Here is a 16,558-nt window from a genome sequence, read left to right on the forward strand (position 1 = left end):
TAGAATGAATGGCCAGGAATATTGGAGAATGGAGGTACTTTCCTTAACTAATTATACATAATTAGACTGTCACAGCGCTACACAAGTAATTAAAAGTGATGTGTGAATTATAGAATATTAACAAATAATGTGAATTGTGAATCAAAAGGGGCGCCTATGCGCGTGTCGATATTGTTGACACCATTCTGCATCTGTGTGCATTTGAGAAGGAAATGTCTATGCTTTGTTATAATATTAGGTGATAGGTGAAAAAAAAACATAGATATGTCAATATAAGTGGTGAAGATGAGGTGACAAGGTGATGAAATATGTGTCAATATATTAGAAATGTTCTATTGTTTGTTGAGGAATATGTCACCGGTAGGGGTATGTGAAATCGTGCAAAAACTGGTGAAAACCAGGTAACCAACTAACGGTGAAAGTGAGCACATAAAAACAGGGATTTGCAGTGATCTTTCTTTTTGGATATATGTGTAAAGATCTGCAGTGCATACACATGATAGATTGCTATATTGTAACCAAATAGATAATTAGTAATGGTCATGTGGTGTGTAACACATAACAACTATATTGATAAGAGAATACGGTAAGTAAGAGGGAAGTCCTCAAGTACTGTAAGTTATGTAGGTCTCCAGTTGTTGGGACATGTGTTGATAAGAGAAAGAAAGGGTAGCTCCTGCAGCTGATGGTACTTAAATTCTATAGGATGTCATGTCAAAAGAGTTGACAAGTACAACTTAGATAATTGGAATATAATAAAGTAAATGATGTTATTATATCGCTGCCGGGAAGTCTGAAAAGATTCCTCCCTAAATATATGTTCGCTAATAGTATGGGTATGGTGTCTCCAATGATTAAATACATGATGGTAAATGCGGCCGTAGGATATAGGATGATGTACACAACACAAAAAATGTAATGTGAGTAGTTAGGATAGAAATATATATATATATATATATATGTATGGCTGATTATCATATCAGCACTAATGCCTCCCAATGTGCTAGAGGAGACCCCTTCATGCATGTTTGCTGTTTACTTTTTCTGGGATAAATATAGGATTGCTGAGTAGATATAGGATGTAAGATGAATGTATTAACACCCAGTATCTTGAAAGTGCCTAGAGGAATGTTAGATAACTATTTTCTTCATTAGCTTTCCTAATACTTGACATATGTTCCAGTAGTCTCTTCTTCAGTGGTCTCTTGGTTTTTCAAATATACTATATGTTTTCTTACACGGACACTCTAAATTGTAGACTACTCCCACTGTGTCACAATTGATGTGATCCTTGATTTTCCAGATCTTTCCAAATGTATCTGTATATTCTTGTTTTGGAATCATAATTATGCATGCCTTGCATGATCCACATCTTGAGGATACATCCTTCTTTGAAGGTTTTTTTTATCCTATCCAATGGCTGTGTACCAGGATATCGCAATTCTTACTCCTCCGCCAGCTCAATGGGATGCGATCCCCCAAGATGTCTGCCAGGTCGTGGTCGGTTTTAAGAACCCCCATATGTTTATTGAGGATGTCAAGAAGTTGGTCTCTCTCATAGGTATGGGTGTCCTTGTAGGCTCTTTTAATACTTCTCTTGCTATAGCCTCTATCTTCCAAGCGGTCACTCAACTCTCTTGCCCTCTACTTGTTAGTCACATTGCTGGAACAATTGCGTTTGGCTAAAAGAAATTCGCCTTTTCGGAAGGCCTCTGATCACTGGAGGATAGTGAGAGCTGTTACTATGTAGCAATGAGTTAGTTGCTGTCTTTTTGCAAAAAATGTCAGTCAAGACAGAGCTATCATTCTCAATTGTAATATGAAGGTCCAGGTAATTTACTTCTTTCTGACTCATCTCATATGTCAAGCGCAGGTTAAGGTTGTTCGTGTTCAATTTGTCCATCAGTTCCATAAACAGATCTTTATCTCCTTCCCAGATGATCAGGAGATCGTCTATGTACTGTAGCCAGAGCAGGACATGATTCGTGAGTCTTTCATTCTCTTCATTGAAAACGATTTCATGCTCCCACCACCCCAGGTAAAGGTTGGCATACGAGGGGGCACAAGTGATCCCCATCGCGGTCCCCTGTACCTGGAGATAGCTCTCATTACATACGAAATAATTTTTCGTTAGGATGAATCGTAGTAGCTGAATAATTAAGTTGTGAAGTTCGTTTTTATTGTCCATTTTGAGGAAATATCGGACAGCCTCTAGTCCATATTGGTGATGGATACTTGTATATAGGCTTTCTATATCACACATAATAATCCATGACTCTTAGTTAAGTGTGATATATTGGAGTTTGTTGAGTACCTCCATTGTATCCCTTACATAAGATGGTAGAGTGATCACATAGTCTCATAAATGTGCATCTACGAATTGACTAGCCTTCTCTGTAAGTCCCCCCATCCCTGATATAATGGGATGTCCGGGTAGTGTTATCTCATTCTTGTGGACTTTAGGAAGTAGATATAGGGTGGGTATCCTAACATCCTTGACCTGGAGAAAGTCAGATTGAGCTTTAGTTATTGTCATTTTGTGGGTGGCTATGTCAATTATTCTGGAATAAATTTATATGTAGTCCTGGGTCGGGTTGAAGGTAAGTTTTTTACAGCAGGTGGTGTCACCCAACTGTCGCTCCAATTCTTTGATGTATAGTGACCTGGACCAAAGGACCACATTGCCAAGTTTATCAGCCGTATTTATAATCGTTTTATTCCAGGTTTTGATTTCTTCCAGGGCGTCTCTTTTTACTGTTCGCTCAGATTGTATTCATATCGATAAATGTGTTTTGTCAGTTCCAACTGATCAAGGTCCCTACTGACAAGATCCACATATGTTTTGACCACTGGATAGGTGAGAAAATTGGGGCATTGGATTTCATTTTTTTTGTATGTACATCCCCTATTACTATCATATCCGTATCAGGTAGTTAAAGGGGCTCCTCATCTTGCAGACTTTCTTCTTCCAAATTGAAGGGAGGAATTTGACAGGTTGGTGAGTCTTGATCATTGCCTGTGATTGTGAGTAGCTCAGTGATATTCTCTTTCACACAGAAGAATTTCTTATGTAGTAGCTTTCTGGCAAAAAGGATTAGGTCTTTCTCCATGGTAAACCGATTGAAAGAACCGATTGAAATGCATACGTATGGTGAAGCACAATGCAGAACATAAAATATTATTTTATATTCTGCATTGTGCTTCACCATACGTTTGTCCTTCATTGTGCTGTGCACTCTCTTCCCAATGTTTGGTGTTGTGTACCCCTATCATGGCAAACACAGGATTTTTAGAAGGGGGTTTCCAAATGTCATCCAATATCACCCACTCTGCAGGGCATTGGAGTAAGTATGGTCTTTTTATACACTGGATACTATATGGTATACAGTATTGATATTTATCAGTACAGATGGTCTATAGTATAGTCTCTTTCAAAACATTTAAATAAGATAAGTGGTCAGGAAAAGGTTAAACATATAATAAATACATTCGCAAACATAATAGAACCAGTACTGCACTTTCTAAGCTCACAATTTCCCACTTCATGGTAAGGCCCCTGTCTCTTCCTCAAGGCAGCTACTCTCTGGTCCATTGCAATGTTTGAGGGCTCAGATCCACATATACAGTAAATGTGGTAGAAGAAGCAACTCTATTGATCACATTATATTCCAGCTATTGTTGTCACAATTTAAGGCACTTGACAAAAGATGGGGGTTTCCGGGCAACCAAAAAAAACCCTGCGTTTGACTATGCCATCTGTATGTACTGCAGTGTGCTGTCTATACTAACTCCATCTGTATGTGTTGCATTGTGCTTCAACATACATTTATCCTGCATTGTGCTGTGAGCCCCCTTCACATTTGTATGTAATACTTTGTGCTGTGTACCCACATTGTATATCCTTTATTGTGCTATATATATGTCCACCCATATGTACAGTATGTCCTGCATTGTGCTGTCCAAACCCTCACTTATCTGTATGTTTTTCATTGTACTTTTCAACCCTTCTTAATTATATTCTGTATCTCCATTCTTTCTATATGTCCTCTAAGGAGCACTCCCCTTTTCTATGTTTTCTATACTGTGCCCCACACTCTGAATTCTTTGGGCCTATTATTATGGGGGGTCCAGAGCTGCAACTCCACACCCTATTGTTAATCCAGCCATGCCCACATACAGTATTCTGTATTTAGCTTGGACTACAAGCACCAATTTTATGTTATTGTAAAATATATCCCAGACCTTGACATGTCTTGTTGGAACAATTCATGTAATATATACTGTACATATATAATGTACTTTAAATGCATCATTCTCCATCTAGTTATTATGATTGAACACAGGACATTTCTATTTCCAACTTTTTAACATTTTTCATATATACTGTGTATCTGATATTTTTTTCAACATATTAGTTGTGCAATAATCCTGCCAGTAAGCAACTCACTTCTTTTTTTTTAACCTTTGTATATACTGTATAAAAAACTTTACATTATATAACTGTCAGTGTTTGTTCTTCATATTGGCATGTCAAATAAGAATGAACATATACTACCATACCTCCCAACTGTCCCGCTTAATGCAGGAATGTCCCGGTATTTGGAGACATTCTGCGTCCCGCCCAGGGCTGGCATTTTCCCGTGGTGGTGGGGCAGTTGGGAGTCCCCCCCCAGCCTGAAGAGAATAGATGCTGTGCGCATGCGCACATCATCTATTCAGCGGCGCAGAGCAATGAAAAATGGGGGCGCGTCATCCCGCGAGGCCATGCCCCCTTTCATAGGCCATGCTCCCTTTTCAGACGCGTGCAGGGCATAAAATTGAGAGGTATGTACTACCTGTAGTAAAACAAACACAACTCAGTTCTTCGATCTTCTATTCCTCCTACCTTTGGTATAATAACACTAAGGACTGTTGTTGTCAGGGGTGGAATCCCAGGCACCTATATGTAAACAAAAACATGAAGTCAAATGTTAAAAGCTTGATACCATCAACCCATAAGCATTTTTGCTATTACCCCGAGGTATTACTCCAAGGTAATAGCATCATAACTTAATAGTCGACATATAATGTCAATGTGGACGTCAACGTACTATGCAATCAAAGGGCAGAATGCCCAACAATCATTTAAATATATTTAACAACAGTTAAAGGTTGGAGGTTTATAAGAGAAAGCTCCAAGGACACCTAAATACTGCAGACTGCAAAGAATTAGAAATGGTAGTATATTGTGACATAGATGCCAAAGAATTTCATGTAATTTACTAGCATGAGACAGGACAACGTAATTTTTTGTAAATCAATAAATAAATAAATAATATAATATAATATATATATACTTTGTTATAATTTTTATTTACTGTTATTCATTTATAACTTGCACTGTTTTGCAATTTGATTTGCGTTGTCATGATACTTATGATAATTACACGATAAGTATTATTTGTTCAATCTGTTAATCATATATCATTCTTTGCATTACACCTGGTATGTAAGGTTCGCTTCATGCCCACCCACAGAGTACTGGACCGAGATGCCAGGTCACGTGATCCGGAAGTGGTGCCGGCGTGGATGCCGAACGGAATAGGGAGGTATAAAGGTATGTGTTGTCCGTTCATTTATTGTCTTCTGCACCCTGATAAAAAAGCTGCACCGGCTTTGAAATGTTGGGCTATTATCCAGTCTCCTGGTGTGTTTATTACCTTTGAGTGCCGCCATTACCCAGATACTATGTTCCCTGGTTGCATTGTGGGGGGCACCAGTTTTCTAGCTGTTTTCAGCCAAGCCCGCTCCAACAATTTTATATATTATATATGCCCTTAGTAGGGATGAACTGCTGTCTCGAAGTCCCAAGGAAGAGGTGTCGACATTTGACAGAATCGGCTGGGTCCGAGAATTTAATGATGCAGATCGTACCATCACAGATGCAAGCAAATCCCTCTGGCCTGTCATTCAGCAGGATAAAAACCTTGGGAAGTTCAGAAATTCTAGACTCATGTCCTGTTATAAACGAGGCCCCAACATCCGGGACTGGGTTGTGCGCACTGAAATATCTAATAGAATTCCGTCGAATACCCAAGTGCGCAGTGGGGGGTGCTATCGCTGCACAGGGTGCATTACATGCAGCGGTATGCAGAACACCAAGTTTTTTTACCACCCTTATTCAGGAGCTAAATTCTCCATCAGATACCCTGTGACGTGCACCAGCACCTACATTATTTATTTAATTAGATGTCCCTGCGACAAATGCTATGTAGGGAAAACTATTCGCACCCTACGAGAAAGAATAGCCAATCATCGTGCTGCAATCAAGTCGGCAATTCTCAAGAATAACACTATCCATGAACAACCTGTCGCTCGCCATTTCGTGGTGGCCAAACACCCGCTGACCAGCTTACGATATACGATTATCGATCATGTGCCCTTGGATATCCGTGGTGGTGACCGTGCCAAACGTCTGCTCCAACTTGAGAGTCGATGGATATTTAAGTTGGACACGATGTTCCCTCGTGGGCTAAATGAACAGTGGTCCTTGAACATGTTTATGGGATATGCCATATTCTCTGTGCTCTTACTAAGATTGCATTTTTCAGCGTGTTTCACTCTTTATATATTATGTCACTTATGTTTGTTTTCTGTTCTTTTCACAGTGCCTGCACCTGAGTCCCGGCATCGGGGGGTCTCCTAGCAACCAGGACGCACGGAGGGACGGAGTGGGCGTGATGACGCACGTCCCACAACCCGGAAGTGCGGGGACTTGGAGAGGACGCTCGGCCGGTGGACGGGGTGAGCATGACGCTGTGTACTTCTGCTATTTAGGTGAGTGAACTGTATTGTTCTGTGGTTGGTGTTCTTTGCATGATTAAGGAGTAAAATCCGAAACGTCGCTTTTGACCTAAATACCTGGTGTGCTGGTATTTTTTCCGACTTGAGTGAAGTCCGTGGAGTGCCGCTATTCTGTTGTCTATATATATATATATATATATATATATATATATATATATATATATATATATATATATATATATATATATGACACAATCTCCAATTTGTGCTACTAGAGAACTCAATTGGTCGCTGTAGACACTTAGTTCCCCACTAGTCCGAACTAAATACTACAACATACACCCACAATAGTGTCTTAAGCGCCCTAAACCACGTGATGTCTTTAATAATACTTCAATAAAATGAATAAAACATGAATGAATAAAAAGCAATACACTTGTAGCTTCTTGTTTGTTGACGAATAATTTTATTTTATTTTCAAAGAGCTTTAAACCAGAACCCAACGCGTTTCGTCTCCCTTGGAGACTTCATCAGGGTTTTTTTTCTTTTACAAACTATGCGCCTATCTAGGCTCTGAATAGTTGTCCAACTGGACGGTGAAAAATGGACTCAGTCCTTTATAATGATAAATACCTTGATGTGTTAAAATACGAACAAACGTCTCTGAGTGCTACTGCACCTAGGTTTTGGGGGACCAATATGTTGTGATACCACTCCAATACATACAAATATTCACAATCCCAATAGACCTTTAGGCCAAACAAACTTTTTTCAACAGACAAAATCCCAGTTGTACATCAATTGGACCAAACGGAATTGGAAAGTAATCCCTGTTTCTCTCCTGGATGTGTGTGCTCTCTGGAGTCCAGCCAGCAAGGACATACACATATGGACTTTTTTCAAATATAGATATCAAAAATGTTACATTAAAAATATAGTATGTATACAGTAGGTAACTGCACAGTGAAAGCCCGGTAAGACAAAGATCACCTTTATTTACTTTTACATAACACTGCACTGCACCAATTTTGGTATTTAGGGACACACTGTGAACAGGAGGCCATTATGCTGTTATAATGTTATCAGGCAACTGCGTTTTCTATTAATGTGTATTGTGTCGTTTTTTCCCTTTGTCTCAAATTTCAACTGTATATTGATAGTCACTTCTAATGGTGCTGTTTATTTTAAATGTATATCTATTAACTAATAAAATATAATTTTAATAAGGTAATTTGCAATATTCTAAAATAAATCCTAACAGGTAAATGTCTAAAAATGAAAAGAGGCAATGTTGTCCATAGCAACCAATCACATTATGTCTATCATTTCTCTATTGCATCCTAGAAAATAATAGACAGAATCTGATTGCAATTGACAAAATCACCTCAATCTATTTTTAGAAACTTTAGTACATTTACCAATAAGTGTACAATGTATCTGGAATCTTTAGGAATTGTTTCCATATTGTGTCAATGGAGTCACTCATATAACAATGAATTATGAGATGTTTTCGGAAACGGTAACTGGGACAGATACTTACATCTCCATTTGTTATCTCAAGATCCATCAGACCTTCTTTTTGCAGAGCAGTTAAAACACAGCCCAGGAAATTGGCAGACAGACCAAGTTGGGATTCAGATAAATCCTTCATTGGTGGCAAAGTAATTTGTTCTTTATTTCCAAGTGGATAATCAATGAGCCCGCCACCCAGCTGACTCACCACCGTCTGAGGCAAAGCAAAGGACAGTTACAAGATTGTGGGTACTAAACAAAAACAGCATTTTACAAATTAGACTACAGTTTAGTGGCTGCACTTATTTAATTCCATATAGAAGTTTGTTTGACCGAATATTTTCGGGATTGTTTTTACAGTTCCCTCACACCAATATCATGTGCAGTTAGTGAACCCTGCTCCTTCCACTATCTAATCCTTAGCCTGTGGCACTCTTTTTACATTCAGTTTCTTCCCCACACACTAAGATTGACAGTTTAACATGCAGCATTATGGACAAGTCATTACACTATAAAGTTCAGCTATCTACTAATATACCCTGCTGCTATGATCTTTCTCATGATCTGTTATATTGCTGACATTTAGATGAGAAGGAGATGGAGGTTTATAAGAGAAATCTCCAAGGACACCTAAATACTGCAGGAAATTAGAAATGGTAGTATATTGTGACATAGATGCCAAAGAATTTCATGTAATCTACTAGCATGAGACAGGACAACGTACATTTTTTACAATATTTAATATATTTCTTTGTACGAAACAATAATGTTATTAATTAGTTTTGTTGTTGTATTATATTGGATAGCATAAATGTAACTACTTGTAAAATAACATACATTTAAATCCAGCTCAATGAACTGCCCGGTTACTATAGGAAGACTTGATACTGTGTACTGGATACTGCCAATTAAACCGAGGGGTACCAGTGCTGTATAAAATAAATTATGGAATATTAACAAATAAACAGATAATTTTAAGTAAAAAATATTAAAACATTTGTTCTATTATTTTAAGAAGACGCCGGACACATTTCTAGCAGAGAACAACATACAAGGGTTACAAACCTAATGTTATGATTTAGAAGTGGGATGATGGTCCAAATCAAAGACAATAAATCAACTTGATACCCTAGTTTATAATGATAACGCAACAAGATTGGCACAAACCTCACATGCTAATACATGTTCTGTTGGTGGTACTCCCGCAATTCAGTAGTATGAACCGAAGAAGTATAAATTGCAGAGATACAGTACAATTCAAGAAAAAAATTGCTTTGTGGAGCACTCTTTTTGTATGTGTTGAAATTATGTGGTTTAGTGAAAATTTAACTTTTAATACAATTCTTTAAGATACAGGAGATAACTCAAAATTACGTCTATGCAATTTATACTTCTTCGTTAAATCAGATAATTAAACTCAGTTTGGGAATATCAATTCTTTAGCAATATATTATCAAACAGGTTGAACTCGATGGACGAATGTCTTTAGTCAACCTTACTAAATATGTAACTATCTAAGATGTAACTATGTTATCCAGTTGATTATTCTCGTTCCCAATTCATATTATTATAGAAATCATATTTTTATCAATTGGGAATCTAATAAGGCATACTGAATACAATAAATATATTTGAACACTTTATTAAAAGCCAAATCATTGTATCACTGGAAAAATGTGGAGAAATAACGAATTCAATTGTATTGACTTATTTAAACTATATCACACTATGTAGCATACTTACAATTGACAGTTAGAAGAAGGCCATTGGTCAAGTCAAGCACAACATTAACCACTGGACATAACTATGGGAAAATAAGATTATTCAGATGAATGTACTTTAAGTATATGCACTTTTATTCAGTTATGATAAATAGTTTGTAATAACCTGTGAATATGACCAAACTTCAAATGATGTGTGTAATAGTTTTGATAAATACAGTAGGGCTGTCTTTTGAGTGGTACCACCAATTAGTGTGTACAGTGCATAATGCCCTTTTATAGTACTTTTCCTATCGGTCAATAGGGTCAAACCCCATTTTGGCAGATTGGCTGTCTAAAGGGGAGATATTAAGTGGTTGGAGGTCTGGCAGAGTTTTTTGGGCGCTATTGTAGAAATGCCCCTCTGCAAATATTTATGCACATATGTCAAAAACTAAGGCTCCTTTTGTGAGATAAGGGACTTGCTATGGAAATAAGGTGGGCAAGGGCTCTTTGTGGTAGTACATGTCTTAGGACCCTGCTCTTATGCCATCATTATTTAAATGACTGTGTATTAGTTGTAGGAATTAAGTCTTTAGTTGTAGTTACTGAGACAAATGAGTTAGTACTGTAACAGATAAGTAGGTGTTTTGTTTAAACACAGTTAAAAACATTTCAAAACTACTTTTTTGATATCACTTGAACCAAATCTAAAGTAATATTATTTCTCATGCAAAGTGACTTAAATACTTTCAAGCTTAAAGAAATTTTTTTTTCATAACAATTTTAGCTTTTAGTAATACAAAGTAACACAACAATGATGCAAATATAAATCGCAACAAGCCAAACCAGGAAGCAACAAACAATTAGCTTTAGTGTACAACTGATTTGGTTATAGGGCAGCATGGATGGTGTAATGGTTAGCATTACTGCCTCACTGCGCTGAGGTCATGGGTTCAATCCCAATATGTGCTGTACATACCTTTTGTACTAGATTGCATCTCATTACATTGCAAAACGTATGCAATGTGATCTAGTCCCAATTGTATACAATAATTGCAACGTGTATGGGCACCTTAAGTTTGTGCGTGAGGAATTGATTCAATAGACAATAATGTAAACAGCAATACCTAGATGCCCTTTATATTTTGGACAGGATGATTTACAAGAATAAAAAGTACTGGCTTCACCAAAACAATGTTATCGGGTAAATATAATGGAAACTTTAAGCCAACAACTGTCCGGTCATGTGCGCCTCCCTCTGCAGTCTCATTTATTCATAAAATAAATTGAAAACATTTAAAGAAAGTAATGAAATGTTTCTGCTGCCCCAGACAAGTATCTATCTAGGGAACAATACATGTACTGTACTAGCAGAATGCTTACCACTCCTGGCAATATGTTCCGAAGAAGATTACCGACAAGCCCATCCAAGATTCCTGATAGCAATCTATGTGGTGGACAAAGCAACATTTGATGTTTATTGAATTCCTTCATAGATAAAAACATTTTTCTTATTACCACTCACCCTCTTAATAATCTGATGTTTATTCCTCCAAGTAGTGCCTGGCAATCTTCAATAACTAAACGTGGTACTCCTGTTGTCTCCTGTGTCAATCTGGTTCTTGCTGTGATATTTACTTCCACAAGGATATCAAGAAATCCTAAAAGGCTTAAAATACAGTATTCATATTAGAGTTATTTGCCTACTCAGATATATACTGTAATTACAAATAATCAATTGTTTGTAAATAGTTTTTTCTTATTATAGACTACTGTAGTAAATTTAGTACATTGGTATTTCTTCTGGAATTTGTCAGAAAGAATGTAACTTGTACAATATTATCTATTTCCAAGGCATCACAAATAAATGGATAATAAAAAATGAAATTAACATTATTTAGTCATTTCAAATTTAAATCAAGATATATGCAATATAAAATAGCCCACATACATTTATTTGAAAACATTACACAGCCACAAATATCTGGAAGCAGGGGGTATACTGCTAATTATATACAGTAGGTTGATATTGGTTGAAGGTTTATACAGTGCATATATAAAATCATATTCCATATCCTCACTGATATCCCAAGACCATTCATGGAATACATGGACCAGCGCTGCCTCTTTCTTCAATAATGCATAATATATTCATAAAAGACATTCAATAATAGTCACTGATACTTCGCAGGTGCCAGGCAGTAGTTAAAGACAGCAGTATGAATAAAGCTCCTGCATTTTGCCTATTTACACATTTAAAAGCGATATTAATCGATGTTGGGCTTTCAGGGCTAAAACAAACTTTTACTGACATTTTTAAATATTAGAAAATGTGTGTTCTAACCCTGGAAGGTCAACATTAATTAAGATCTATTTTAAATCTCTTAATATTAATGTTAAGATCTATTTTAAATCTCTTAACATTGACCACAAATCAACCAAAATCAATCTGTAGCAAATATACCCCTAAATGTTTTAATTGTCTAAATGACTGCGATTTATAGGTTTTACACATAAGAACAATGGTTAGCAAAAAAAAAATTGCTCACATTTTTTAGCAATTGTCACCAGTTCAATGGCCACAACATGTTTCAAATATAGATAGTAATCAATCTCTAATGGATTTTGTAGTTTAAACCTATGACTAACATTCTCCATTGTCAGTTTGTGTTCAATGTTTGCATTTGAGATATATGTTTCATTTTTGGCTTGCATTTTTATTGAAAAATTTACTATTTCAATTTTTTTTCATGTTAAATGTACTTTTTTTTGTATATGAATACATTTTATTTTTTATTTACTTAAAAGTACTGTACTTAACACTTTTTAATTCCAATTGTTAACACTACTGTGTTTAAAATTCACAATTTTATTTACCTAATAAAATAAAGAAAAATAACATCAATGCTGTCTTGTGATATTTAGAATTATCGTAAACTGATTGGAACAGTTTTTGAACACCAATGGACTTGCTAATTTATGGTTACACTTTTCACTTCTCGACAGCTCAATTTTTAAATTTGGAAAATGTCAGTGAATGTTTTTTATATTTGTACCAATCCAACACATCAATTTGAGAAACGATTCCCAACCAATTCAAGCATCTCTGCTTGTAACATTAAGTACTGTATAGTGCCCTGTTACTTGCAAAGTCAAGTTTAATGCTGAGTAGATGAAACTTTTTATGTCATAAATAAAAATATAAGCACTCTTACCTGTTACCATTAATTGCTACTTTGGTGTAAAGGTTAAGGTGCACTCCAATTCCAGGCAAAAGACGCAACGATACTCGTGGAAGAGTAAGGTCTATAATTCGTAGGCTGAAAGAAATATTTAAATTAGTACATTTTGGGGACAAAAATAGCATTTTCTGAGCACTATTCAAAATCCATAATGAGAGAATAAAAAAGGCTTTATTCAAAATCAGGTACTGTAGATTTCAGTTTAGATAATAGTTTGCCCAGTACTAGGCACATAGTTAAAAGATGATTACAGAGAATATGGGGTCTAATTCAGACCTCATCACAGGACTAATATTTTCTCAAAATGGGCAAAACGATGCTGCACTGCAGGTGGGGCAAATGTAACATATGCGGATAGAGTTATATTTGGGTGAGGTATTTTGTTTCTGTGCAGGGTGAATAATGGTGGCTTTATATTTGCACTACATTTTAGATTTTAGTTTCATGATGATGATATGATGAGGGTGCAGCTTACTGAGTCAACCAGAATCATCCCCATACTCCTGTCTTACTGTAATTCCGAGAGGTTTAATGTCCTTTTCTAAGATGACTGCCACAATCTCTACTGAGCATGTGCAGGTGCCATCTTGTTTACTGTGTATAGTGACAAGGTGGGATACAGGAGTCTCTGAGATAGCCCCAGAGAGTTCTGCAAGTACCTACAATCCACAATGTTTTCCTGTGATCCTGCACCGCTATTCTTTTGCAGTTTACACTCACTGGCTGGTTACATGCAATAAACCCCACTATACTCAGAGTACATAAAACAATGAGTATGGCTGTACCTACTATGTATGCCACTGGTTACGTAACTTGGCTGTTAATATGTTAATAATTTGAGTCATTCAATGGTGTGTGCCTATCTAACTCTGCAATATCAACACCTGCACATACATCATTTCCAACACAAAATTAATTTTAATTATGTCTACTTTTGTGGGCAAGATCAAAATTGCTAAACGCACTCCAAATAAATTTTTTACCATTTAGAAAAATCGGTACTTATGTAGTATCTGGACAGCCGATTTTAAAATCGGGTCGGAGAATCGCATCGAATCACATGCGATATTGCATGCAATATCGCATGCAATATCGCATGCAATATCGCATGCAATATCGCATGCGATGCGATGCGATTTTCCATAGGATTCAATGTTAACATAGTCCTGTTCATTTCACCACTATCCAAGTGGGCATAGAGTTGATTTTATAAAGCGTGGCGAGCGCAGCGAGCCACCGAGCCCGAAGTGTGGCGAGGGGCCGCGGATTACTTAAAATGTTTTCCGCGTGCCCTTGCTGGGCACGCTGCGCTCGCCACGCTTCGGGGTCGGTGGCTCGCTGCGCTCGCCACGCTTTATAAAATCAACTCTATGCCCACTTGGATAGTGGGGAAATGAACAGGACCTTGTTAACATGGAATCCTATGCAAAATCGAATCGCATCGCATGTGATATCGGATGCGAGTCGATGCGATTTTGCCGAAAATCGCGTCGAATCGCATCTGATTGTATGTCTTAAGGTAAGGCATACAATCAGAAAATCGGGCGTCCAAATACTACATAAGTACCAAAAAATCTTCAGTGCACTAGTAATGTGAAGATGAGGGCTGTAATATTTGGCCTGATTGAGACCTGGTCGCTGAATAAGTCCTGGGCTACATGGCGGCATCTGTGATGAATGGTGCCCAGTGTAGACATCATTTAGATGTAAGTGGACACACATCTATGATATACACAAATCTAAATACAATCTGGACACATTTTGGGGTGCATATTCTATACATAAATACTCTACATATACAAAGGTGTGTATTTACAATTCTAAATAAAGAGCTAAAGGTGCCGCAGGACCAACAAAAGTGAAAGAAAAGGATTGTAGTGCAAAAAGAAATCTGCCTCTAAATGTCATTTAAAAGTGTAATTTTTGAGAAAATTGCATATGACCTAAATTGATATTTTACATAGTATTCAGATACACATAAAATGAGTGTGGGAATACAGTATATATTTATAATAACATATGTGTTTTAGAATGTACACACACACACACACAGTATATACACCCCACACACAAAAGACATAAGCAAATAGAAAATATTATTAACTGTAAAAACAATAATTGCAAAGTTATGTACTTATAACATGTTATAAGTTTACACAGTGAAACAAATGTTTATTTATCTTACCCAAGAATACCCTGTACTGTGTCTAGAATCCCTCCATTGCCAAGAATTCCAAGAAGTCCTCCTCCTCCAAGCAATCCACCCAGTAATCCTCCATTTCCTAGGATGCCACCATTAGGGTGAGGACCTGTGTTTTGTGGTGCATTGCCACCACCAAGAATGCCTCCAAGGAGTCCACCACCACCAGAACCCCCCAGAAGACCTCCAAGAAGGCCACCTCCCCCACCACCACCACCACCGCCACCAAGAAGTCCTCCAAGGAGGTCCCCTCCACCACCCTCTCCTCCACCAAGCAAGCCACCTAAAAGACCACCTCCTTTTCCACCACCCAAAATACCACCTAAAAGTCCTCCTCCTCCTCCTCCTCCACCTAGCAGTCCACCAAGCAAATCACCACCACCACCACCACTACCCATTGCTGGCATTTGCAAGTTGTTCTGGGAATTTCTTCCTTTCATTTGGCCTGAGACAGCTAAAAAAAAAAAGATAAAATGATTATGATTTCTTAGTACTGTACATCTTATACTGCATGTAAGTACAAATGTGTTTTGTTGTATACTGTATGATCTAACAAAAAAGTGTAATTTATGTTCTAACATAAATATAATGCGTGAATATCAGAATACGATTAATAATTTTATTTTACACATTTTAAATATGCTACCCCCCTCTCCATCTTTTCTTTTGTACCTGTTACTGTTCTTGTCTCTTTAGTAGGGAATGAGTAAGGGTTCCAGCCACCCTAGGCTAATACAGAAGTGTCCCTCCCCAGCGCTCCACGCTACAATCTGGTCAGCCTATTGGTTGATCAGGTCCTGGTGGTTAGTAAATGACCTTCACTGTATGCATATCTTTTTTATATATAGACAGGTTGAGTATCCCTTATCCAAATATCCATTATCCAAATTATTCCAAAAAACATAGGGTGACATTTAATGAGATGTGAAAATGTTATTTTTCAGATTTTTTCACCAAAAACGGACGAAATCGCACTTCCCAAATTTGCATATTTATTGAGATGCGAAAAAAAAAAAACGTTGAGTTTGCTGCGAAATCGCACATTCTGAAAGTGCGATTTTTAGTCGTGCCGGAACTCGCATCCAGATGTTTTCCCATTTAAAAGTATACAATTTGCA

The 16,558-nt window shown here is 37.2% G+C and overlaps 1 protein-coding gene across 1 annotated transcript in view; it reads right to left on the minus strand.

Annotated features, from left to right (window-relative positions):
• Positions 1–16,558, minus strand: part of BPIFB4 (BPI fold containing family B member 4) — a 76,336-nt gene that overhangs the window by 32,843 nt on the left and 26,935 nt on the right. Inside the window, exons 4-11 of the mRNA XM_083147820.1 lie at positions 15,426–15,894; positions 13,214–13,318; positions 11,524–11,667; positions 11,382–11,445; positions 10,039–10,099; positions 9,133–9,224; positions 8,324–8,509; positions 4,886–4,939 (exon numbers count right to left, since the gene is read on the minus strand). Of these exons, the coding sequence (XP_083003946.1) occupies positions 4,886–4,939; positions 8,324–8,509; positions 9,133–9,224; positions 10,039–10,099; positions 11,382–11,445; positions 11,524–11,667; positions 13,214–13,318; positions 15,426–15,894 (1,175 nt within the window). The remainder of the gene's footprint in view (positions 1–4,885; positions 4,940–8,323; positions 8,510–9,132; positions 9,225–10,038; positions 10,100–11,381; positions 11,446–11,523; positions 11,668–13,213; positions 13,319–15,425; positions 15,895–16,558) is intronic.

This window comes from Crinia signifera, chromosome 6, assembly GCF_055691185.1.
Source record: "Crinia signifera chromosome 6, ASM5569118v1, whole genome shotgun sequence".
Taxonomy (NCBI): domain Eukaryota; kingdom Metazoa; phylum Chordata; class Amphibia; order Anura; family Myobatrachidae; genus Crinia; species Crinia signifera.